This window comes from Sturnira hondurensis, unplaced genomic scaffold, assembly GCF_014824575.4.
Source record: "Sturnira hondurensis isolate 20B ecotype Veracruz unplaced genomic scaffold, ASM1482457v3 Scaffold0018525, whole genome shotgun sequence".
In the NCBI taxonomy this organism is placed as follows: domain Eukaryota; kingdom Metazoa; phylum Chordata; class Mammalia; order Chiroptera; family Phyllostomidae; genus Sturnira; species Sturnira hondurensis.
This window is the reverse complement of record NW_028091156.1, coordinates 3436715-3464260: the sequence shown is the minus strand read 5'-3', so window position 1 is coordinate 3464260 and position 27546 is coordinate 3436715. Positions and strand designations below refer to the sequence as shown.

At 43.3% G+C, this 27546-nt stretch overlaps 1 protein-coding gene across 6 annotated transcripts in view; it reads right to left on the bottom strand.

Moving 5' to 3' along the window:
- ENAH (ENAH actin regulator) overlaps positions 1–27546 on the bottom strand; it is a 106910-nt gene that overhangs the window by 16632 nt on the left and 62732 nt on the right. For 2 of the 6 annotated variants that reach the window (XM_037069348.1, XM_037069349.1), the window contains 7 exons: positions 15870–15954; positions 7266–7510; positions 5255–6058; positions 2961–3265; positions 1874–2019; positions 1661–1718; positions 880–928 (listed from right to left, as the gene is read on the bottom strand). In XM_037069348.1, the coding sequence (XP_036925243.1) occupies positions 880–928; positions 1661–1718; positions 1874–2019; positions 2961–3265; positions 5255–6058; positions 7266–7510; positions 15870–15954 (1692 nt within the window). The remainder of the gene's footprint in view (positions 1–879; positions 929–1660; positions 1719–1873; positions 2020–2960; positions 3266–5254; positions 6059–7265; positions 7511–15869; positions 15955–27546) is intronic. The other 4 variants (XM_037069352.1, XM_037069353.1, XM_037069350.1 and 1 more) reach the window with 3 other exon arrangements.

Below are 27546 nucleotides of genomic sequence, written 5' to 3'. Positions count from 1 at the left end.
AAGAGACAATGCTAGCTAACATGCTCAATCTTCACCTTTAAGAATCAATTGTTTTTTTATTTTTTATTTTTATTATATACATATCTTTTTAGATTTTTATTTACTTATCTTTAGAGTATGAAGGGAAAAAGAGAGGGAGAGAAATATCAATGTATGGTTGCCTCTCGTGCGTCCCCTGCTGGGAACTGGCCCGCAACCCAGGCATGTGCCCTGACTGGGAATCGAACCGCAATCCTTTGGTTCGCAGGCCCGCGCTCAACCCACTGAGCTATGCCAGCCAGGGCAAGAATCAATTATTAAAAATACTTTCCTGGCCCTGGCTGGTGTAGCTCAGTGGATTGATGAGCACAGGCCTGTGAACCAGAGGATCGCAGTTCGATTCCCAGTCAGGGCACATGCCTGGGTTGCAGACCGGTTCCCTGCAGGCCAACTCCCAGCAGGGGACGCACAAAAGGCAACCATACATTGATGTTTCTCTCCCTGTCTCCTTCCCCTCTAAAGATAAATAAATAAATATAATCTTAAAAAAAATACTTTCCTTTCATCTGATGATGCATTGTCTTTGTTTTAGTGAATAACCTCAAATCACTATCAACGATACACAGAAAATGTGCAAAAACTATGATTTCAAAGAAAGATTCATCAGAGAAACCCTTGGACTTTCAATGGGTCTCCCAGTATCAAAAAGAAATTTACAGCTGCCTCTTGGATAACAAAAGGCAGAAGGAAAAAAAAAGATAAAAGTCTGTGCTTTCCAGTGCGAACCAAAACTTTGAACGTTTTAGTAACCAAGCGGTCACTCGATCCGAACATGGGGAAACGGGGAGCATCGCCACACCGAGGAAGTTTATGAACCTAAAATGTATCTCCTGAACTTACCAGGTGTACTTGTTGAACAGGCCTTAGAAGTTATGGGCTCTGAATCTTCCTAAATACAGAGAAATAAATATTAGTAACATCTCAAACCTGCCGTACACAGTTAGCGCACATTCCATTTCCGTATTCTCTCTGCCGTTTCCCCACGTGTTCTCCCATCATCAGAGCCTTACAGGCGTCTCCCTGCTCTCGCCTTCCCAGCATCTCCCCTCCCGATCCCTGTAGCTCCCGTCCTTGGTGTTCTCACAGAGAACGGCCTGGCCCATGCCATCAGGCCAGACGGAGGCGACGGACCTGGGGAATGGTGCCACTGAGGGCCCCACGGAGTGGGAAAAACGATTGCACTACTTGTGACACACCAGGCTACACAGCCAGGGAAGCTGAGTTTGCCCAGCTGAACCGGGAAGGAGGCAACAGCTAATAACCACAGGCTCCTGGGGGAAACATTTGAGCACTGCTGATTTAGTCTTAGTCCTCCACGTTAAATGCAAGGAGATGGAGACCCGAAGGGGAAAAACCAACACCAACACCAAAAGAAAAAAAACCTCGTAAAAGACTGTTCACTCATTGAACGCCGGACTTGGGTAGAGAACTGAACTCAGGGCATCCCCACAACTCCATGTTTTACCAGGAATGTCATTAAAATCATGAGGTAATACACTCATAACCAGCAGTTTGTAATATCTGAGAGCACAGAAATAAGCAACGGTAAGTTCTTATTAGGTCCAAACCGGTCTGTGACACGGCTTCCTGAAGGGGCTATGGACAGTCTTCTTTAACTCACATTTTTGTCCTCTCGTGGCTCTGATTCCACTGTTGATCCCTTTTCAGCGATTCTTCTCCTAAAAAGAAGGCAAACCGTATTTTAAAAAAATCATCCAACTCAGTACAAAAGCTATCCCAAGAGGGCAGAACGGCATCTAGCTAAATTATATTTTGGAAGAAAATGAAGGAAAGACCCTCAACTCTGAACACCTGCACGTGCTCTCTCACTTACCTCCGGGCCAGAAGGGCACTCATTTCTTCCATCAGACCGCTGCCCCCCAGGGGAAGGGGCCCGTTCCCACGGCCCGCGTCTGTTTTGGACGAGGCCGCGTTCACGCCAGCGGCACTGCCCCCACTTGGGAAAGAGCCGTCCTCCACCTTAAGGGAACACACATATATAATAAACTCCTATGTCAAGCACTACTGTGTTTATGACTACATTATTTTCGAAAGAGAATGTATCAGCATTAACCTCAATAAAAACCTCCATTCTAAAACTTTGTAAGAACTAGTCAGGTGAAGAACACTGGCCTTATTACACAGTGACATAAGTTTTCTCAAGGCCGGGAAAATGTCCCACACAGCCCTGTGTGTGATACACTGAACAGGACACATGACTCTAGGGGTAAAAAATGCATAATCCACCCCCAAAATGCACAACCTGAATCTAATCTTGAGAAGACGTCAGATGAACCAAACTGAAGGATGAACTACAAAATAATGACTTTGCAGTCTTCAAAAACGTCAGTGTCATGAAAAATTGAGGAACTGTTACAGATTAAAGCACATTAAAGAGACACTACGACCAAATATAATGAGTGACCTTGGACTAGAAAAAAAGTGCCATGAAAGACATGAGTGGCCAACAGACGAAATTCGAATAGACTTGTGGACGATAGTATCCTATCGGGAACGCGTCCTGACTTTGATAGTTCCTCCATGGTCACGCAGGTGAGTGCCCCTGGTCTTATAAAACACACAACCAATATCTGGGGGAACCGGGACCTGCTCTCTATGACTTACTCAGTCGAGACAAAAAGAAAAGTGTGTGTGTGTTTCAGGGAAAAGAGTAAAGGAAATACAGCAAAATACTGACTGGTGAGTCTAGCAGTTGGCTTTATGGAAATTATATTATCCCGGCAACATTTCCCCTGAATTTAAATTCTTTCCTTTTTTAAAAGACTTTTTAATTTCAATTTTTTTCTAATGACATTATTAACATAGGATTCATAACATTAGAGCACGGTAAATTCAGTATTTCAGGTATTAAGCAAGAACAAGACATACACAAAAACACAGTAATTTGGAAGTGCATTTACCCGTGACACTTTCCTAAGTTTCGCTCCAGCAATTGCAGCCGCCAGTCCAGTCAAGGGGCGATTATCTTCTGACATAGATCCCGCAAAAAATCCAGAAGCGGGGAGGGGAGGAGCAGGAGGCGGGGGAGGAGGGGGGACCTGGTTGGGGAGAGGGGGTGGAGGAGGGGGCGGGGGAGGCCCTGAGGACGGAAGTGGAGGAGGAGGAGGAGGTGGTCCTGGGGGTGGAGGAAGCACCCCTGAAGCCTGGGCAGGACCTGGTGGGAGTGGAGGAGGGGGCGGAGGTGCAGGTGGTCCCAAGACCACGCCTGAGAGAAAGAAACGTTAAATGAGACAGACGGTCAACGACAGAGCTGAAGGACAATCAGTGCCTTAAAAGCCAGGCTACATTTAACGGGCGACTCAAACATTGACTGCACATTAACGAGCTTATCATAATGTTGAAAGTCTAGGTCAGCATTAAAAAGACTAAAGTGTAAAAACAAAGCATACAACTTCTTACTTTAATGTTAGAGCCTTATCAAATAGAACTACGCAACAGATCGCCTAGTTTATAACTAGAATTCCTTTTTTGTTCATGGGGATCTAGTAAATACACAAAACGAATGCTTATAAAATTTGGAAGTCAGTACCCCTGAAAAAACAAACCCCTGTATATGATGGCAGTTCTTAGCACTATTTGAAATAACCCCAAATCATCGGTGTCAACCCTAAGGGCTGAGACAAGGCCTGCAGCAGCGAGTACCTACTTGTTCACAGACAGCCAGAGGGGCTGGTCTGAGAACATCAAGGAGGCGGGGCCCCAGGCATCGGCATCTTAAATCACTACAGATCCCATTCCAATGTGCAACGAGAACTAAGAATCACTGAAGTTACAGAATCTATACAATTAACAACCTCGAAATCATTACCAGGAATCATTTAAAGACATAGAAATTGTAGCACAGAGGTGCTTTTAGGCTAGAGGACAGAGTAAGGGGGGAATGCCCAATTCTTCCAAAATCACAGAGAGAGTGAAGACCTTATTATCAGAAAACCCAACTAGTAGGTTCTCCCTTCCTTTAGGTTTAAACGGGGTGTTTGGGGACAAATAAAAGGCCACCTGCACACTGGGGGGTACTTGTCTAGAAACTGCTGCCTTTGAGCAGTTACACTGGCCGAAAGCAAAAATCGCTTGCAGTACAGTGTCGGGCTGTCAGTCAGTGGCTGTCGGACCCAATCAGGCTAATTAACTGCGCCTCACTGGTCCACATCTGGCCACAGTGATGCTAAACTAGAACTCAGTGTTTGTGCAAATCAGAGGCGTCAACAAGAAAAATATATACGCAGCAATAACGAGCCTTCGCTTGAGATCTAAGAGTCTTAGGAAGAGGTGCATTTAAATCCAGACTCTTAACACTGTTTCTTTGTAGGCACCGCACCAACTTGTCCGGTTCTTCCCTGTAATTCCTGCTAAATCCTATTTAAAAAGGGGAAGGGTGGGGAGAGTTGCTAAGCATCTTCGTATTTACTCACAGAGCCAGGTCCTTCTTTACTCACAAATAATCCACACTTAGAAATATGTTACCATGACAGCAAGGTCTGGGCAAGGGAGTGGGATGGGGGAAGGAGTAAGTATAGAAGATGCTATTTTCTCTCAACTCTCTTTAGCCGACGACGGCCTGTAACTCTGGACCCTGGAACCCTTTGGGGCAGATACCCAGCCTACCACCCTCTCCACCCCCTGCTGTGAAGGGAGGCTATGCCACAGGGTTGGGAGAGCACCGAAAGCCCAATGGACTTCCCTGGAAGTCCAAGACGGGAACTCAACACAGGAAAGAAAAGGCCAAAGCGAAACAGGGTCATGACTGGAACGGCTGCAGGAGACCTGGGGATGGTATATATGTAACGACCACAGCTGGGCATTAAATAAACTTCTAAGGTCTACAGACATGCAAGGGGGAGAGACAAGTCAGAACATGTACGTGCTGTGTGGTTCAAGCACATCATGGCTATTTTTTAGTGAAATTTAAGAGAAATGTATGAAGGAAGCCTTTAAATACTGGAAAACACCTCCAGTTATGATCCTGCTGAAGATACCAAAATCCATGAAAAGTCCTCCTACTGGTCCTCCAAATACCATGAAGACAACAGAAAAGAAACGCACGCTCATTTTGTAAATCAGAAAAAATACGGTTCTAGGGCACCGGGATGTTCCAACGGTCACAACCCCCTCCCCGCCCTTCTAGGCGATCCCCGGTGCCGACACGGGACATTTTCAAGGGACCGGCGGTTAGCAGCAGTAAAGGAAGCCTTACCCGCTGGGGCTGGCGTCTCGGCCGGCTGAGAGGCTGCCTGCAAGCCTGGCTCAGAAGCAGAGGAGTCTCCCAGCACAGAGTTTAGAGGAGTCTCCACAGAGGCAGCTGCAGAGGGAGAAGGGAGAACACTAGGCTTGGACGAGGGGGTTGAGGCAACAGGGGTGCCCGGAGGAGGAGAAGCTTGAGGTCCACAGTGTGACAGAGGTGTGAGGGGAGGCGGTGGTGGTGGCGGCGGCGGCGGCGGCGGCGGTGGCGCTGGCCCTGAGGTAGGCGGCGGAGACACTGGGTATGTGACAGAGTCAAGCAGCCCGTCGGGTGCTGTGGGTGACGGAGGCATTTGGGGCACAGGAGAAGAAACGCAGACAGGGAGGACAGGCCTGGGCCCAGCAGCTTTGCCTGGGGGGCTGCTAATCATTCCTGGGGGAGATGGAGGGAGGGGCGAGAAACTGGAAGTAGACCAGGCACAGGGCTTCGCAGCTGGAGGCTGAGAAGAGGGTGTGTTCACGGGAGAAGAAGGCCGCGAGGTTTTGTTCGGAGGACGAGGAGCTGCGGCGTAGTGGGGAAGGACAGGGTGGAAGGCTGACCCTAAGGAGGCTGCGAACCGCGTCGCCGAGTGTCGCAGTGGTGGTGGAGGGGGTGTGGAAGGAGGTGGCAAAGCGGTCACTACGGCATGATCAGGAGTGGCCTCTGGCACTGGAGCTGAGATGACTTTAGCGTGTGATGGAGGAGGAGGTGCCGGAGGAGGCTGGCAACGGGCACACTCGGGAAGTGGAGCGCTATACGGGGAGCTGTCAGAAGGTGGCGCTGGACAGAGGTGGAAAGCAGCAGCGAAAGACAGGATAAAAAAGGAGAGAGAAAAAGGGAGCTAGTAAAGCCACCAAACCAGCATTCAGACAAAACTGTATAAAAGCAGACTACAGTTAGTACAGAGAACTGGGCACGTGTGCGAGTGACTGAGTCCACCCGAGAATATTTCCACTCATAAACACCTTGCTGAGATCCAGAGGAGGACGAAGTTTTCTATCTAATAGACTGATAATTTAAACTGATTAGCTTGTCCTTTACAACAAAAACACAGTACCTGCAGCCTCAATTTCCCTTCTTTAGTCCACCAAAAGTACATTAATATGACACCAATAAGGGCTACAAACAGAAGAATTAAGTTCCGCTTTTTTTTTAAAAAAAAACAAGCAGCCAAATTGGCAAACCTTTATTATAAAGGCAGAGGAACCCCTATTCCATGTATATTTGTGAGAAAGTTTTGTTTTGTTGGCTATAACCCCCCAAAATAACTAGGGAGGTAAAGGCAAAAAGTTAAGTCGAACAACAAACCAGTCAACCAATACTTAACCAGCCCACACTGAGACGTTTCATATAGGCCATACGGAATAAAAACTAATTGTTAAACCCCAGAATAAATGTTCATTTCATTCAATGTCAAAAGACCTCAAACTTTCAGTCATACTTAAACCCATGAGTCTTTCCATAAATTCCATCGTTTAATAATTTTCACAATACTAAAAAGTATGTTGAAGTAACTTGTCGGTTTTAAAGAAGCTATTTTTCACCGACTGTTTTTAATTCCTCATTCAAAAACTTAGGAAACAATTAGGCAAATGTCTTGATGAACGATGTTATAATAACACAGTACTCAAGACAATTTAAGCAAACCTCTAAAGGGAAATACAGCCTAAATTCCTCCAAAAAAATTTTATAAAAACACTTATACCTTACAGTCAATTTATAGGGAGTTAGAACAGTTAGAATGCCAGAATAAAAATTTCCAAGGGCTTACTTTAAGTCTCCAAGCAATAAAAGCAACACAGAGAGAAATAAAAAGAAAGTGTGAAAGCAGCCATTGCTACTTTATGAACTTTTTCATCATTTCCCATCAAACTGTTTAATCCCCAGCATCTCGGGTGTGAAACACTGTAACACCCGCCTCCACCCAATGCCATCCGTGCTCCAAGCTCAGACCCCAAGACCCCGAGGTGCCGTGCACACGTCTTACCGGCGGCGGTGATTCTCCGCTCCTGCTCCCACTCCAGCTGCTCCCTCTCCAGCTGCTCCTGGCGCTCCCGCTCCAGCCGCTCCAGCCGCTCGCGCTCCAGGCGGTCCTGCCGCTCCCGCTCCTGCCTCTCTCTCTCCAGCTGCTCCTGCTCCAGGCGCTCCCGCTCCAGCCTCTCCCTTTCCATCCTTTCTCTCTCCAGCCTCTCCCGCTCCAGCTCCTTCTGCCGCTGCTGTTCCTGAAGTTGCCTGGCATTGAACAAAAATGGTTTAACATGTGCATCTCTGGCTACTCACCGCGAAAAACCCCGTTTCTTTCACAATGAACCTGTGAACCCCATTTCTGATTCAGGTACAAAGCCACGGAGAGAGCAGGCCATCGACATCTCTCCCCACGCGAAGGGCCACTTTGCACAGAGATGACTTACCAGTTTCACATAATGGAACTAATTTCTTTTAGGAAGATCAGTTTTGGCCGACCACTTTTTAGCACATTACACTAATGTCTTTTTTTTTAAAAAAGCTTTTCAACAAAGATTTTGTTTATTATTTAGAGAGGGGGAAGGGAGGAAGAGAAACATGCAATTGTTTCTCACACGCACCTCTCACACGCACCTCTCACATGCACCTCACAACTGGGGATGGGACCCACACACCAGGCTTGTGCCCTGACTGGGAATCAAACTGGTGACCTTTTGCTTTTCACGAAAACATCCTGCCCACTGAGCCACACCAGTCAGGGCCTGTCTCATTTTATTCTGTACTTTCCAAGAAAAAAATGTTGCAGATCAATGGGTTTTCCAAATAACTGAACCTGTCATTTTAATGACAACAGCATTATTTTAATCACTCAATGAAAAAAAATTCGAAATTTTAATTTCCTTCCTAAAACATGACACCAAAGCTTCATTGTACAAGTAATGCATTAACATTTTAGAAAATACAATAGCTGATCCCAGGAATAGCTTAAACAAAGTTTCCTTAGTGGAAAAAAGAACCCAGAGTTAAGTAAGAAGAAATAAAGTTTAATCCAGAGGAAACTATCATTAACATTTTGGCATTCATCCTTGCAGACTTTTCCTTCTGCAAATTAAAAACAAATAGAATAATATTTACCCACCATTCTGTTTTCTTCCCTCCCATTTAATATACTGCCAAAGGCATTCTAAGGCACTAAGTATAGTTCTGCATCTTTAGTTTCTGCCACTGCACAGTGTTCTCCCGTTTGCCTGTCCGCGGTTCAAGGAGTCACGGAGAGCAGGACACGCAGTCCGACCCCGTTCCTCAGGCTGACTGCAGTAGGCGTGTGGCCTCCATCCCCCCGGAGTCCTTTTCTAACGGCATCTTAAGGATCACGACTGACACATCATTTGCTAAGGGAAAAGATGTGTTTTGATTTGTACTAGGCTTCTGATCTTCCTGTAGAAATCTGGCTGTAATGCTCCTTGCTGTGATCTGCCTTGGGTGTCCTTCTTAGGACCAGCACTTTCTTTTCATACTTTTATTTTTTTTTACAGCGAAACCCCCAGCTCCTCTGAACCTCACCCGGGGCTTCAGATGTGAATGAAGTAGCACTCTACCTCACACACCATTTGCCGAACAGCTGACAGCCCCGATTCAAGATGCTGCCTTTATAGCACATGGTGGCCGCTTCTGAAGCTCCAGAACGTTTTGGTTCATGGTCTGTCCGTCTGTCAGGTACGGCACCCGTACCTTGATGCTTTGATGTCTGAGATACACGTACTTTAATATCTAGGAAGGAGCATCCCATCCCTCCGTACTACTCTCCGTATATTAAAAACCTGCAGAGGCCCAATGTATGCGGCTCTAAAATACGGTTCGTTTATTCCTTTCCATACACATATGTAAAAGAACAATAAAATGTCCCCAATCCTCATCTGGAGCTAAAGGATATTCTTGCTGATAAAAGTTAACTCTTCAAAAAATAAAAGAGAAAAAGTTGTCCTCATCTTAATATAATACATAATATATTTATTTCATAGCATTGTGAGGAAGATTAAGTGAGGGAATGCCTTAAAACCCCTTTAAAAAGAACCTGGAACATAGGATCACTTGACAGATCTGAGCTATAATAATAATGATTTAGAAATTTCAAGCTGGGGCTTTCCTTGGCCTGGCTAATAAACTGGCCAGGTCTGGCTCCCTGATACAGCCCAATGATGGAAGGTGTGCGCTATCCTTGGCCCCTCCCAGCAGGACCAATAAACCAGTAAGCCCTTCCGGTAACCTCTCTCCTTCATGCTTCCTAAACTGACTCTAAAACAAAGAAAAAGCCCCCCTGATGAGTAAATTAATCCCACTTCTCTCACAAAAACACAAAGCCTCTCTCTGGACAGATCACCGCACCTAACAGGAACTGCGGGAGAGAACCAGAAGAAACCTACGGCAGTGCTTACTCTGAGTGGTAGCGGTTTAGACCACGAGCTACGAAGTAACCAGAGCAGATTTTTAGGACACAGTACCAACTCCCATGATGCAATTGGATGCACCGCTAGCTACCAAGTGTCTGAGGGACGACAATGCCACCGCAGGGAGGAGGGCAAGAAATTAGGGGCATTTAGAGGAATGTTTTTAAAAAATAAACTAGACAGAGCACTGGCCGGTGTGGCTCAGTGGATTGAGCACGGGCCTGTGAACCAGATGATCGAGGTTCGATTCCCAGTCAGGGCACATGCCTGGGTTGCAGGCCAGTTCCTGGCAGGGGACACACGATACAGTGTGTGTCCCCGGCAGAGGCAACCATACATTGATATTTCTCTCCCTCTCTCCTTCCCTTCCCCTCTAAAGATAAATAAATAAAATCTTAAAAAAAATAAAAAAATTAACTAGACAGAGAAAGTCAACTATCATATTTTTTAAAAACCTGTATCTAGTGAATAAACTCAGCTAGGTCTTTTTATTAAGTTGAACACACACAACATGTGTGTGTTTTTTCAAAGGGCATTTTAGCCCTGGCTGGTGTAGCTCAGTGGATTGAGCGTGGGCCTGTGAACCAGAGAATCACGTTCAATTCCCAGTCAGGGCACATGCCTGGGTTGCAGGCCAGTTCCCGGCAGGGGACGCACGATAAGCAACCATACATTGATGTTTCTCTTCCTCCCTCCTTCCCTTCCCCTCTAAAGACAAATAAATAAATAATTTTAAAAAATAAATAAATAAAAATAAAGGGCATTTTAAATGTAATACTCTGAGCAATCTATCTATCGGGTCCAAAAGGCAAACGATACACCCGTATGTTTCTAGTAAGAATATGTCTGAATGCAGAAACTCACGGAGAGTGCTTCCCTTTAAATTAGCAGCTCCACTAAGAAATCAGTGGTGAAAAGATCCAAGTTACTAGGTCGTTTGGCATCGCTGTGCCACCTCTCACATTTTCATCTTATTAAAATGATCTAAGCACATAGTTTTAGAACTTGTAACAAAACCAGTGGTTCATTCCTCCAACCCCCCCAACCCATTTCTAGCGCATCGAAGACAATTATTGTCAACTCTCTGGATCTTTCTCATGTTCCAACTTTAGATAGCACATACTGACTTTCTAATGAGACCATGGCTTTCCCAAGTCCCTCCCCGCACACACGATTTTCCCAGCAGTCACAGGAGAACACTGATTTCTGCCGATGAAATCAACATTCTGAGTGTGTTATTCCTGGCATAATGTAAATACTATTCACAGCTGGACCACAAAGTATTCTAAGACTACATCTCATTTCTTACTCGAGTTCTTGTTCTTTTTTTTTTCCACCCCCAAGTGAATGGCGCCTTCTCTAGGCAACACAACACAAACAAGGAAGTCAAAGTCAGAGGTAGGAGACGGCAGGCTAGGTATGAGTGAAATGAATCCGAAAGACTTATGCACGATGGCATTTACAATGAAGGGCGTGCTGACTTGAGGAAGTAGTTCCGTATGTCATAATATTGTAGGGTTTTTGGTCTGTAAAAGACAAGAGTACTTGTTGATGTAGGGAAAAAGCACAATGCTATCAATTTCCCAAGTTCATTGACAGACGACTGAAGCCTGTAGCTTAGACACAGCCGCAGGAGATCCTGCTGTTTATTTTCTCGATCTGAGGGTCAGAAAGAAAAGGGTTACGAATCCTAGCTCCTTTTAGCCTGCTCACTAAAAGTTGCACATTGGACTGTATTTCCCAAAGATGTGCAAAACAGAAAATTTCAAGTTTACAAATCTTTAGTATCCATCCCCGCTGAGCCGGGTGGTATGTAAATCTGACTTTCGTGTCCTCCAAATTTTGATGGCAGTTTACAAATATGTAAACTCTGCTTTTTCTTAGAAATATCACTGCCAACTCACAGACTGGAAGCGCATGTGACCCCGCTTCCTAGAGTTCTGTCTACAACACAGCTGTTCGTACGGGAAATAGTAAAACTGCAAGCCTGCTTTTGCTCCTCCACCTTGGAGAGTCGCCTGAAGACTTTTCGGAATACAAGAGCCCTAATTCTGAACTATGAAAAAAGCCTGGCAGAGTGCTTTTTCGTTGAAGTGAGGATGTTCATTTTAAAATAATTTGAAATATATGTGTTTTCTCAGAAACAATTACAGTGCTGGTGACCAAAATTATAGCCAAGAACAGTTTTTTAAACAGCATCAGAAACAGTCCCCCCCCCCCACCAAAATATCTGTTTCTGCTCCCACAAGAGGTGTCCACAAACACAGAGATACAGAAAGAGCTGGCCCACGAGATTAGTAGCTTTTGCATATATTCAGACACATACTTAGTTGAAGTTGACTCAAAGTCAAGTTTAGGTTGATGTGTTAAAGCGAGCAAAATATAAATAACAAAATTTAAAACTGTGGCCCTGGCTGGTGTGGCTCAGTGGACTGAGTGCCAGCCTGCAAACCAAAGGGTCGCCGGTTTGATTCCAGGTCAGGGCACATGCCTGGGTTGCAGGCCAGGTTCCCCTGTAAGGGATGTGCAAGAGACAACCACACATTGATGTTTTTCTCCCTCTCTTTCTCCTTCCCTCCCCTCTCTCTAAAAAGAAATAAATAAAACCTTTAAAGAAATAAAAAGAAATAAATGAAATACATTAAAAAAAATTAAAACTGTGTTTCATTCCGCCTTACCTATAATACACAGTGTTAGGGAAATGAAGAGTGATTTGAATTTTGACGCAATGAAGTCGGGCGGCAGACTAGGGAGGATGTTCTGGAAAGGTTGATAACATTCAGTAACACTCTGACATTACGGACACTTGTCAGAAAATCAAACTGAATAAATATGTTCTGACCACAACCTGTGGCCACTTCACATCTCGATTAGTAAACACATGACAATGGACAGAACTAAACAATATAATCAAGTTCCACCATCAGAGAGCTCCGGAGACCAGGGATAATACTCACAGGAGAAGGCGGTCCACCCTGGGTCCATCCTGCCTCTGCAGGCTGATCTGAGGTCGGAACACCTTCATCTCTCTGGCCCCTGTTCTACGCTGAGACTGTTACTCCGGGACTGTTACTCCCCTTTTATAACTCCCAGGTAGTAGTGGTGAGGTACAAACTATTTATAGATATTAACTAAATTCAGTTCTATGTTGAGACTAACGGAGGACTGACTCATGTTTCTCAGAATATGTTTTGCATCACAGTCAGCCAAGGAAGACAAATATTAATGAGCAGGCATCAAAAACCAGTATTAGAACGAACACACATATGAACAGAAAACTAAACCACACTATCATCATGTTAGTAATGTCAAGGTGTTGGACTGGTAAGATTTAATAACTAGGGTAAATGTTTTATCAACTCGATTTTACTTTCATCAAAAATAAACTCATAAAATAGTGTACATATGGGGGGCGACCCCCCCAAATGAGAATTATTTTCAAGAGGGGGCAGCCCCTTGTAGTATAGGCTCCTCCATTAGGTGAGTGTTGTAGGAACTCATCTGTACCAGTGGACCAGCTGGTGTTGTAGTGAGAGGCTGTGTTCGGTTTCAGTAAATTTTTTTTTGAAGCCTCTTTCAACGCCCATTTGCCCATTTCATGATGGCGCACCTTGCCTACACTCTGAGCTGAGTGTTCAGCAGTCTTTGACCAAAAATGGCATGACCTTTGTGCCCCACCCTCTCTTGCTACCAGCAGCTTTTTTTCTTTTTTTGGTCTGTTTCCCCAGACGGAAAAAAAAGTCCTCAAAGGGAAACATTTTGTGGATGTGGAAGAGGTGAAACAAAAAACAGCAGAAGCTCGAAAAGGCATCGACAAAGTCACTAAGTTCAAAAACTATTCCGAGCAGTTGAAAAAACATCTCAATAAGTGTACTGCATCAAACAAAGAGTACTTTGAAGGTGGCTAAAATTTAAACATGTAAGAATAAGCACACAATTTTTTATAAGTAAATTCAGGGGTTTTTCCATGACAGAAGGGAACAGAAAGGGAGAAGTAACAAAAAGAAGAGACACTAGAGTATGGAAAGGAAGGGAGAAAATTTAAGCTAGACGTGAAGCAGCGTGTCCGACAGCTTTGTGGAGACACAACGCAAATGGTGGGGAAAAAAACAGAGACGAAATTAATATCGAAAGAGAAAGAAACGGGTTCAGAAGGTTTACCTAAAAGGAAGAGGAACCTGTGTATGACTACAGACAGAAAATAATTTTAAAATCCATGCCAATTTTTCAGAAATTTGGATTTCACTCTTCAAAATGACAAAGTTAAGGCCTTCAACTAAACAAGCATAAGCAGCATCTCCCATTTTCAAGCCCTTGAGTGTTGCCCTGGCTGGTGTAGCCCAGTGGATTGAGCACAGGGTGTGACCAAAGGGGCGCCTCACTGGTTCAATTCCCAGACAGGGCACATGCCTGGGTTGAGAGCCAGGTCCCCCGTAGGGGGACTGCATGAGAGACAACCACACACTGATGTTCCTCTCCCTCTCCTTCTCCTTCCCTTCCCCTCTCTCTAAGAATAAATAAATAAAACCTTTAAAAACCAAACAAACCCTTAAGTATCTACTCAGAGACCAACAGAAATGCCTCGGGTCCAGGTAAGCACTGCTAGCCAGGACTGGCACTTTGGCTGGAGCAGGTATATACCTAAGAGGCACGCAGTCCCCACACAATCACTAAAACTTCACTCAACACTGCCTCCTAAGCACCACCACACGCTGCGAGTTCTCGGAAGCCCTCTGTCGCAGGCCTCCATCTGGGGCCCACAAGCCAGCACGCCCTCCCTGGTTTCCGTCTCCATCCTGAACTGTCCTGGCTTCTAGCAACTGCCTTGGATCACTTCCTTGCCCACCACACTCACCAAAATTATGTATTATGGTTTGGGTTTTTCTTGGTTCCTCTTAGTTTTCTATAAATGTGTTAGTCCCAATAATACTGCGATCATTTTTTATTAACTACTTTCCTGGGGGGTGTGTGTGTGTGTGTGTGCGCGCGCGTGTGTGCGCGCACAGATGCACAGTATCATTACAGCTTATAACTCTTGGAATTACTCTGCTATATTTAAAACTCTCAGTAGGGAACTGAAATTATTCTATCTTCTAAGCTTTCCTGATTTCTACAGAAACCTAATTTTATTTATAAAACCTGTTGATGACAACATCACTCAAAAGAGTTAGATTTTCACCAAATTGGGAGGCTATTTCAGGAGTGGCCTACCTGACTACACAGACTGTGGCAGGAGTGAATAAACAGACAAACGAGTAAATAAATAAAACCATTTGGGGAGGGTCCTGGAGGACCCTCCTCAAGAGATAAGCAATTTGACGCCAAAGCAGCGGGCATGGAACCAGGGCAAGAGATCCCTCTGACTCTGTAGGGGCTGTGATGCCTGTATTAGGACAACACAGAGAATACGAGGAATGTTTCCAATACGAGGTCCAAGTCAAAGGCCACAAGAAGAAACGCCAGCTTGTCATGGAACAAGGCTTCTCAGCTGGAAAAACCCACACGACGGTTCCCAGCTCCCCAGAACAGGGTGATGGTCAAACGCTTCTCCAAAAAGCCTGCCTGTGCTTTAAAATGTGACACCTGGTTTCAACAGCTCCATGCTTGTTACCGAATACACCTAAATTTTAGAAAACAACTTTGTACAAAGTTACTTATCCCTCAAGAGATTCTGCTAATTCAGAAAAATTACCCCTAAATGAGTCTGTATTATAATTTCAAATGTATTTATGAACTGCACTGAAATAATGAAGATCATGTTATTGATCGCACTCCGTCTGCAGTGTGGTCACAAACAGAGTGATTTCATGCTCCATGACTACACCCGATCATTGGTAAAGTCTCAAGGTCAATGCCTCAGGCAAAGGCCAGTGCTATTTCAACTTTCTGTAACTACAATGAAAGTAAGGCTCCTTGAAGTACAGACATTTTATGCTATTTAAAATATTTAAATATACATGAGCATGATTTTGACAAAAAATGCAGCTACGAAATTTTATTAACATCTTCCGTTTCAGCATAACAAGAATGGGCTCATTTATTAATGCTGATTCCAAAACTTAATAAAAGTCCTAACTTTCAAACGGCTAACGAGACCATCTCCTTTCAATATGAGGATGTTTGTAGTCTGGTCTTCCACAACAGAATGAAAAAGGATAAACAGTAACCAGGAAGTTTACCTTCTCTGAATTTCCAATTCTTCTTGTGATGGGCCATTTTGAACTTGGGCAGGTAACTGTGAATTTTGTCTAGGCAATGTTGGCCCTAAAAAGGGAGGAAAACATTACAGATGAATGTTATCTCAATATTTAGCTGGCTAGAGAGAAAACCACGAGAAAAACATACAGTCATCACATATTTACAGATGTGTCTCCTTTTTGTTTAGCAAAATAAAATATAAGCTTTACGTAACACAGAGCAAATGAAAGACTGCAACATAATACTGTCATCATCTCCAAAGGCTTTACTTGAAACACATGGCAAACACCAACAATAAAGGAAAAATAAACATTTATACATGAAGAGCTTGATTAAAACAAGTGTTTAGTGAGCATCTGGAGAAGCACCTAAGCCCAACGTTTTTTAAGACAATGAGACATTCTTTGGGGGGGGGGTACTTATTCATGAAGTGGAGACGGGGAACTTAAATGAAAAATCAGAATTCAAACACTCACCTAAATAGAACACTGGAAATGAAAAACAGGAGAGAGAGAGCATGAGAACCTCATTACTAGACTGATGGGTGTTAATGCATTTATCGAATTTGCTCAAGTGAGGCCGCCACTGTTGTTCAATGGCACTGGTGAGAACAAACTCCCACTGAGCTTAATACATAATTAACCTACTTATCTGAATTTTTAAGGCAACAGAGGTCACCTTAACTTTTCATCTGGGGTTAGAAAAAAAACACCTGCATTCAAATCAACATGGTTCTGTTAGGAGAAACTAATGACCATCCGTTTCTACACATCACGTACAAGGTAGGCCTATGTTTAAGCATCTGATAAAGAATGCCCCTAAATTACAGAACATTTTAATGTCACCAGCTATAAAAATTGAATGTGTCATAGATCGAGATAAATACTGGACCTAATATACAATGCCTGGGGTTACAACCAAAGTGATGAAATCTAATCCAGTAAACAAGAAAATAAAGAAATAGTTATCTTCCACTCTTGGAGAGAAATAGACACATTTGTGAATTCTAGTGTGCCAGCAAGTGCCCCAGCTGATATTTTAAAAGTGTTTCGTGGACCACTAGTATAAAAAACAGTTAATAAATGCTTCTAAACCAACTCTTACAATCTTACATCACAGAGTATGATATACGAGCGGAAGAGACTTCGAACCAGAAGGATGAGGCTCATTTAAACCTAATAAAGGACTGGTTTATCACCCCACGTGTAGAAAGACAAGTAATTCGATCTGAACTTACCTACTAATTTTGGCCTCATCTCCTTCACACATTTTTACATTAAGCATTTAATTTGTCCTCTAATGACAAATTAGGTAACAAATACAGCGATAAATTTTCATCAGATTCCCTAAGAGCCTGCTATTTTGAGAACCACAAAATATATTAACCTCATGCAATCAGTAACAAAAAGATCAAAAACTTTTAAAATGAGAATTACATGCACACTTAAATGTCTGCATAAATGAAAGTATAGAACTTGTCTGATGAACAGAAGGGAATTCCTTCCTTCTTTAGAAAGGTAATACAATAATGTAAAAATATTGCCAAACACGCACGAATGGCTAATACTTTACAGGGAAAAGAGGTCTTTTTTGGCAGAAGGGGTCCACACAAGGTAGGAGGCTAAATTTGAGAAAATGTGAACGGTTTAGGGGAAATATTTTATCTATCCAAAGTCATATTCGTCTAAAAATATTCAAAGGGCATCTCACAAGGCTTATTTGGGGTTTTTAGAAAATAACGTCGAGACAGTCACGTGAAAACCCCAGGCTGCTCAGGCAGTTCAGTGGCGGAAGGTCGGCAGGCTAGACTTTGCAGCATCCACCTCGAACAAGAGCGCGGTCCCACGGCCACATCTAGGGCAGGCGCTGCATCTCAAGGGCAGTTTTTTTGTTGTTTTTGTTTTTGGTTTTTTTTGCATTTTTTTTCTTTTTAAACACCAATGTGTGGTTGCCTCTCACACGGTCCCTGCTGGGGACCTGGCCTGCAACCCAGGCATGTGCCCCGACTGGGAACCGAACCAGCGACCCTCTGCTTCACAGGCCAACACTCAATCCACTGAGCCACACCAGCCAGGGCTCAAGGGCAGTTTTAATAGATAAACTCACCAATTAAAACCCACCCATGTAAGTTTTAACTCAAATATATAAATTCAGGAAAAAAGATATCACCATGTCAATTCTGTTGGTTTTATTCAACAGGCTTTTTAAAAGAAAACTAACAAAAGTCCATATAACTCACCAAAGAGTCCGAATGAGAGAAAGTATCTTAGCAATTTACAGAAACTGTCTTGGATTGTTTTTTGAGTTAAAAGTTGACTCGGCAAACTTGATTTAAAAATAATTTAGTGCAGTTTATTCATCAAGCTGAGAAGCAAAGAAAAACTTCATCAAAGATCCTTTTAAAATGGGGGTGGGGTAGGGGGATTTGATCCAAAATCAACTCTTAAAATTCGCTCTACATGGTTCTTTGTGACAGCACCTACTTGTCCTCCCCAGACATCATAAGCACCCTGCAGGCACTAAGTAAAAGAGGTCTACACGAATCATGAACGTCAGGCACACAAATTACATTTTATTTTTTCCCAGCAAGCATTCTGGGGTTTAGACCATGGGCACGTTTTACCAAAGGCCCCCCACACAACAGGCAGTAGCAACTCGGACCAGGCAAGGTGTCTGCTGCCACCGAATTTCCTGGAATACGACTCTTACTCAATTCACATAGGCCGCAGTCCTACACGAGTGTCTCTGTCCCCACAGAATAACAAAAAGGTCCTTTCCTGACCAGTGGACACATGGCGCTATTTTAGGAGCATCGTGTGGTGCTCAACAGTTCTCTTTTGGGGGGAAAAAGAGAAGAAACAAGGAAGCTTGCTTTGTTCCTACTGTATCATCATAAAGAACAATAGCTGTTTGAGGGTTAGTTTTCTCTGTTTAATTACCACAGCCAAAGACAATGGTTGATCTTAATTCATCCTGGCTAGAACTCATAGAGCAAAGTACGTGAATTACAGCTCCTAATGAAGGAACAGTGTCCATGTCACTGAAATGGCATCCTAGAAGTGACAGAGTCGGAACAGAATCTCTCTCCAAACAAGGAATGAACAGCAGTTCAGTCTTGACTTCAATCCTGAGTTTTGGCTCAAGTACATTGTACTTACTATAACATTTTAGTTTTCACAAAGTTTCACACTTAGCCACAGACTATTTAAAGACACAGGCCCAAAAGACAAATAGGTGTTATTATACACAATACAACCAAGTTTAAACTCAGCAATGTGGTAATTATATTGTTTGTACAATTCAAGATAATAATGGGGGAAAAATCTGCTTAACACCTAATTTTACAACTTAAAAAGTTCCTTTCTGTTAAGGCCAAATCAATCCTCTCTCTTCAACTGGGCAAACTGTGCCTTTTGGTCTGCAGGTGGAACTCAACACATCCAACACAGCACATCAAGTTCATTTCCGAAAAGGATTCAGGAGTCCTAACGACCCAAACAGGAAAAGTCACTCACGGCCAGTTCAGAAGAAGGCCTGGAAGAACCATCCCCCACACCCGCCCCAGGAGGCAGAAAATTCAGGATAAAAAGTTACTGCTGAAACACTTCATCACAATGGCTAACTGTGGATCCTGGGGAGGCCAGGGGACTTACGAACAGCCAAATTACAGGCTCACTGCTCAGCTGGGGCGCCTGGAGCAATCGTTCAATAGAGTGAGAAATACGTTAGAATGTTCATTTTTGAAAATTTGTAACACTCACATTTTTGCCTTAAACCAGCAAGGACATAAATTTTAAAACAATTCTCTTCATAGATGAAGAAACAGTATCAGTAACCCTGAAGGAATTACATCAAAAACCAAGTCAAAAAATGGATAAAGTATATATACGCAGCTGAACTGCTGACATAAAACTTTAGCAGTGTATCATTCCTTAAGTTTGTTTATCTCTCATTCAAAAATCCGGCCAGGTACTCAGGAACCCCAAAAAGGTATATGTGAGCTTTAAAAAAATTTTAAAGCACTAAGATTTGAAAATTACTTTCTGATCATAAGTTTTCCAAACAAAGTTTTAGGGTCCAATGAGGATTAAAAGAATTCGGAAAGGATGTGTGTGTGCGCGCTCGTGTCCCTTGTGCGAGAACAGGGACGCACGTGTCTCTACCTGGAGTCTGAGGTGGCTAAGGGACCCACACAAACAATACATGTCTGTGCACACTTGTGTGTATGAGTGAAAGGAAACACTCTAGAAAGCCAAAATTCACTCCTCAGCCGCAGACACACGAACTATGAATAAAGGAGGCTGGCGAGCAGAAATCCACCTCCTAGAGCAAGCAAGCGCGTGCACCTGCCTGGCGGCGGGCACGCCCACAAATGAATGAATTCAGGTGAAGCCAAAGCTCCCTTCTAGGAAGGTTCATTATCTTCCCCAGACCACAGTGAGATGGACTCCCCCCGAAACTCCAAATGAAAAGACTGCTCTCACACAAAATAGTTAAAAACAAAAACGAACAAAACACCTCTCTCTCGTTCGTGTTGAAAGACGCGAAAACGAGAGTTAGTTTTAAGATCCTGCTTCTAATTCTAACTACATCCTCGCTGAGACGCCGACCAGGGAGCTGAGCGAGCACCTACAGGGACCGCGACACGGAATGGCAGCTCGCTGTGCGTCCCAAATGCCACAGGACCAGACCACAGCCTCGGGAAGCGGGAGTTACGGAAACGCGCAAGGAGTATGTACCACAGCTGGAAAAAGTAATGTAAACAGAATGTTGCTTACCACAGAAAATACATCGCAAATTAGTGCTGTCCTGGGTAGCAGTAACCTTGCCCTGGGCTGCAACAGACACCTTGGTGTAAGAAGCTTCGAAGAACAAGGGGCTGTCTGAAGAACTTCGCATAAACTAAAAGGTGCTTTGAAAAGTTCACAATGGATTTATACAGACTTCCTATCTAAATCCTCATTCTGAAAGCTCTGAAGTTTAATAAAAACGTATCCTCTTTAACATGAGCTTTAAAAACTGTTAGGTGTCATCTTATTTGTGGAAAAACCCCGTTAGCCACACAGTTCAAATGATGCCCATACAGCTCAATTATTTCCTGAGTTATACAATCAGAGAGTGCAATTGATTTCTGTATTACAGTTACACTGTTTAAGAATAAATGAAGCTGCGGTACGGGAAGTCAAGATCTACGGCCATGAGAGTTAATTTTTTGGTATCTACCCCCTTTTAGTATTCATTGCTCGCACAGGAGAATGTGCAGCTGGAAAAAAAATTTAGGGGAAACACTTAAGAGAAATACTCATTTCTACTAGTTGAAAAAAACCACAGCCATTTTCAACTGCCTGTAGCACTGGGAGTGTTTTACATTCACTGATGTAAAATAAAAATGCCCTCACTTGGTTTTCAAGTGGGAAATAGCAAAACTATTCCTTGTTTCACCAACCCACTTATTATTGTTCCTTTTTTCTCAATAGATGTACACATATTTGACAAGTTATCTTATTAAAGCGCGTGGCCACATCAAACAGGCATTTCATATTTAGGCCACCTTCCTTAAAATTTACCTTTAGCATGAATGAAGTAAACTCTTTTTTACGAGACAAAACTCCTTGAGAAGAAGTGATAGTTGATGAAAAGAGAAAGGGCTTTTATCAAACCAAGGTGGCACTCAAAATTGGGATAGAAAACCAAAATCAATTTTTTTAGTATTACATTAGTGACATCAAAACCTTCCGTCGATAATTTTCTATCAATTCCTAAAGAAATCCTTTCCACCATGATCAGCAGCTTCTCCCACTGGCATTAACCAGGAACGATGAACAGGGTAGAAACATACTGACTCCGAAAGGACCACACAAAGGCAAAAAAGACAGCATTTAGATTCCCTCTAAGACCGTCTGCTTCAAGTAACAGAATTTAGGCTAGCTAAAGTTTGCGCAGAATCAGAACCCAACCAATTAATATCTAAAGAATGCACACTGAAAATGGTAATACATCTTAAAATTCAAGATTTTTAATCACGTTCAGAAATTAGATTTAATATAGTCCAATAAAGTATAAATCTTGTTTTGAAAATATATTCAGTAGGTATTTTTAAACACAAACAAAATACGTCAAGATTGATAAATGTCCCCTTCACTAAGCACTTCCAACCACCTAGTCTATTATTAAAGTGGCATGCACAATATTTACAGTAATAACATAAAAAAGACCAGACATACAGTGTCTACCAAGCTAATTGGAGCATTCCAAAGGAGATAAACAACTTAGAGTTTTTTAATGATTCTAAGTTTAGACTTTAAAGAACTCTGTCTTACCAGTGTCTGTAAATGACTTTTTAAACCCTTTACTACACAAACATGCCTAGTCTTCAGGTTTTACCCTTCCGTTCCTTTAATGCATAAATTTAAGGGAGGGGGGGGAGAAGGCAAATAGAGACACTTACAAGGAAAACCTAAGACATTATCTCGTCTCTGACAACAAAGACACAACCACGACCGATTACCAACCATCGTGGCAAAAAGTCATCCGACCACGGTCAGAATGCAGGTAAACCATTGTTACTGCAGGAGACGAAACACTTTTATCCCCAAACCCCCAATCTTGCCACAGTTTAAAGTATGATGCACCATCCTTGCACTGGGTGTCTTTAAGCAGCTTCTTTCTAATGACTTTTATTTCTTACCGTCATGTAAAAGAAATACTGATCTAAATTCTGATACAGTTGCTTGAATTCTACTGCAGTTTGCATTTCCCAAAGATACTAAATTATTCATCCCATTATATGCATACAGCTAACAGCCTTTCCTGCTTAATACTGATGCTATTAACTCCTTACTCACTCAGCCAAGGGAAGAGGCTGGAATATGGGGAAAATCTTCCCTGCCCAGATTGAGTAAATTCAGCAAAACGATGATCACAGCATTATTAGTTTTTAGTACAAGCATCACGTCGTCCATATATGCTCACATTTTACCTGTCCAAGGTCATTTCTCTCAGCCATGTTAAAATAGGCTTAGAACCGAGATAAATTGGGATGGGCCCTCATGAAAAGCATGAACTCTGTATCCAAAAATAGCAAAATTTAACATTCATTTGTAGACTTAAGGAGAAGAGAACTGGCATGGCTAACAGCTCCTCTAATCTTAAAATAGTCTTGTCACGGCCGTCCATTTATTTCTAATGTAGTCCGTAAAACTCCTGTTCCTCGGGCGCCTCCCCTGCTTTTTAACAGTCTTCCCCATTAATGGTTTTATATGAGCAGGGAAATGCAGAAACCTTGAGTAACATATTAATAGCAGGAAATGAAGGCTATTTAGACTTGATCCGCATTACTATATTTTATTGCTACATATAATTACCACCGTATCCCCCTCAGCATTCATGTTTCAAACATCAGAGGTCTCCACCACGGGCAGTTGGTCCCAAGGCAATTTGAAATGCGGAGGGCACGCATCTCCGCATTTTTTCTGAGGATGAAATGAGGTGATGTTTGCTCAAAGCTGGCTGTAATTTGATTTGCACTCGAGAAAGCTGGTCTGCCCAGTGAGCACAGCATCGGCGTCCAAACGGGCAGCGTTCCCACTTTTAACGGTCAATAAGGCCCCCCAGGGCAAAGTTCGGCTAGGTGCGTTTCTGAGAGAGAATGAGAGCAAACACATCGTTCGTGTCGTTCGTGTCTGTTCTGCGGTAGTTGGAGTGGACCGGGGCGGGGGTGGGGGTGGGGGGACACGGCAGGGGTTCGGTTGCCCGCCTTCAAAAACACAGGTACTGCGGGCCAACTGATGCAGTCGCTGAAGAACACAGTCCGGAGGTTCCTCCAAAATAAAAACAGAACGACTACATGACCCAGCAATCCCGCCTCTGGGTGCCTGTCCACAGGAAATGAAACCAGAATCTCAGAGAGACAGCTGCACCCCTGTGCTCACTGCGGCATCATTTACAACGGGCAAGATGCTGAAAGAGCCTCAGTGCCCGTCAACACAGCGGTGATAAAGGAGACAGATGCACAGAGAGAGACGCATGTAGATAGAGATACAGGGTTCGGCACAAATAACGCCCCTCCTTTTAATTACAAAATCATAAGCATGTAATTCTGTAACCTAACACTATCACACGCAAGCACACTGCAGAACATTTCAGGTGAAATGTTCAAGCTAAAACTGTAAATCATTACACCCATATTATTACCCTGCCAACCACGCTCAAGCAGGCCTTATTCCCGCTGGACCCTGCACACCCTCAGTCCCTATACGTACCGTCTGGTAGAGACAGGAAGGAACTGAGTGGCTGCCGGGAGCAGGCAGGTATGGAATAACTGCATGGGGTGGGGGGTGGTTTAGGGTGCAGGGTGGTGATGATGGCTTAAGGACAAGGGGGTCTCTTTTCAGCATCACGACAATGTTCAAAGATTGTGCTGATAACTGCACAACCCTGGGAACACACTTAAAACCGCCGAATCGTGCCCTTTGAATGGGTGAACTGCTTGGTATGTGAAGACAATTAGGCCGTTTAAAAAAGCGTATTGTGTTGTGTTCTCTGGCTCAGCACTGACTACAACGCAACGTTGAGAATGCCTCAATGCCTATTACTTCTCCATTAATCTCTGGGTGGTAGGGTGGTAGGTAATTTTACTTTCTTCTTTATGCTTTTCTGTACTGCTGAAATTTTTACAGTAAGCACAATGGGGGGGGGATAAAAAAGCTTATTCTCATTTGAAAAACAAAGTGCTGTGCTGGAAATGAGAGGTCTCCTACGGCGGGGCTCTAACTGGCTCTAGTTTCCGACAAGAGAACTTGATGTGAACAGCAAAGAAAAGTGACTCCACTGATAAGACCCACGTGACCCGAGCCTCCGCATCGACCACAGAGGCATCGACCGCAGAGCCGGGACCTGGACGCCCTTCCCAAACCCAAGAGCCAGTCTGGGAAGGTACACAGCAGGTCCAGCCGCCAGGCTGGCTTGTCAGCAGGAATCAAACCAAAGGCACTGCTTAGGTCACGACTCTGAATACATCCCCATTCAGGAGGGCTCATCGGAAACCAGGGCTGCCCTAGTTAAACTGGACAGAGGCCGCGTCTCCATGGGAACCCCGGGGCCCTGGCTCTTCTCCTGTCTCTGCACATAGCTCCTGGCACTTCGGCCGACAAACCAGAGAGCAACTTCTATCCCTAAGGCAGCCAAGTCCAAATTTACTTCTCAAAACGCAAAAGTACATAAAATCTTATAATGAAATCATTTTTTTTTTAAACAGTTCTGTTGAAAACATAAAAAATTTAAGCTGGGTTTGTTCACATTCACATGGAGTTGATTAAATAAAATTACATTAAGTAACTGGTATGGGCTGTCAGCAAGAACATAATAAATTTGTTCTACAAACTAAGCATCATTAACTTCTGTCTCTGAAATGCAATTATGCCCCTAACAATATGTATTTTATTTTACTATTCTTTAAAAAATTATTCTCAGAGTTAGTAGGTCATAATTTTGACATACAAATTCACGTGAGAGGATGTTGTTTAGATGAAGCATCCGAATATTCAAACATGAAAAACTTTAAGTTACAAGTGTCATGTTCCCACTCTTTATGACTCAATAAATGTTATTCGATAAAGTACTTTTTTCAGGAAAACTGTGCACAAAATATTATTGACATATTTTCAATAATATTTTTAGTATTTTGGTTCAATCTGTAGATTTCTACTATTGCACTTTCTTCATTAAATCTTTGTTAAATCTTGGTCTTTTACTTACTTTCCCTCTAAAAATAAAAGATGCAAAAGTAACAGCAATTCACTGTTAAATCAAAACAGAACAAAATGGGAGAAGAAAGAAGAAAACTTCAATACTGGCAAGAGCGGGAAGGAAACAGTTCGAAACCCCAACAGAGACAGCGACAAACCCCAGCTGGCAGACACTCAGGGTCTTTCCAACGGACTGTGTGACTGCTGAGTTATTACTCTATATTATCTACTAGAGTCAGTTGTCTGGCTCACTAGACTGCATGTACTAGATAACTAATACAATCTTTACCACTAAATTGGAGTTTTACAGAGTGGATAGAACTTAAACAGAACTCATTAAAGGTGTATCACATGCTAGCTGTATACAAAGTAGCTTTACATTTACCGGTCCTCCTAAATAATGCAAATGGAGAATAATTATGAGAATGAATGACTCTATATCTAATTTTACAACAAAGGGGCAGGGAAGAAACTACACAACCAGCAACATTTAAACAGGAGAAAATGAGACTGTCCTGCTAAAGAAACCACCTTTCTGGTGTCGGGAAGGTGGAGGTTCCTGTACAGCCAGATTCAGTGCAATGTCAAGACACCCCCCCAGAAAATCTGGATCTGGAGTTTTTAATGGACCGTGAAGTCGGGATCCCACACGCTCCCAGGAAAAAAATTAACTCTGTAAAAGAAAGCGAGAAAGAGGTCTGGCCCACAGCCAATTTTCAGAGCACAGAAATCCAGGAGAAGGCAAGTTCTCTCCCCAGGCCTCAGGACCCAGAAACCTCAGGGGGCAGGGCACAGAGCACTAGGGGTGGGCAGCCTCACAAAGTAGGACGTGTCTTTACAATGGCAATCTGGCCGTGTCTCCTCTGGGAACAACCTCGTACCACACTTGTTTTTAGGCAACTCGAGACCACAAACGGCTGCAGGGATCAGGTACCACCCCTTTGCAGAAAAGTAACATGCACAAAAAAATTCAGGTGGAAAGTTTTAAAGAACACTCGCTTGCTCCAATTTACACTTTAATGAATAAAAGGATAAATTCTGGCAGAGAAGTAATTGCTGAGCCTATTGACAATGTGGAAATATCCCCGAGTCCTGAAAACTCAGCTCATCTGGAATGTGATACTTGAAAAAAAAACTGTACTACCCAAACTGAGCAAAAATACGTATTTAAGAGGGAAAACATATAATTCAAGCTGATTTACCAAAAAAAAAACAGTATCCCTTTGGGGCAGTAAAACAGTGATGGCTTCCTCAGAACAAAATTCTAAAGATTCAAACATCTGTTCGTGTAAATAACACTATAAATTACTGCTGCATTAAACAGGCTCAAGGGCTGTTTATGTATCACACCTCGGTCCAGTTAATAAGACTGCATGCTACATTAAGTATGTATGTGTGCGTCTTCCAGCCTTCAGCAGAGACACTTTGAATAATTTGATCTCTATTTTGCAAATAAAATCTGCTAGGGTCCCTGTATTAGCATTGCCACTAACTTTGGTTCTGCCGAATTCCTTACACTGTCCAGAAATGAACAGCTGAAAGTGTTCTGATAAAAGTCAGTCCCAGAGCAGTGAAAGAAGGAAAAAACAGTGCAAGGAACCTGGATGCAGGAGAGGCTGTTTACTGCAAGCCTCCCGAGTCCAGAGGGACCAGCTCGTGAAGGAGTCACACTGAAGAGTCTGTCCTTTATCCTACGAGCAATGGAAAGCCACTGCGAGATGACCCAGGACACGCCACAGTAGGTAGGCAGACATCCACCCTGCCTCCTGCCAGGATGAGGTCTGTCCCAAGGAGACTAGAGCCCCATTCCCTGGGAACTAATGTCATTTATCTAGTCAGTATCTTCCCATTGGCTAAGGAATTTTAAGTAGATGGGCACCAGTGACTCTCAATCTTGTGTTTAGTACAGTGT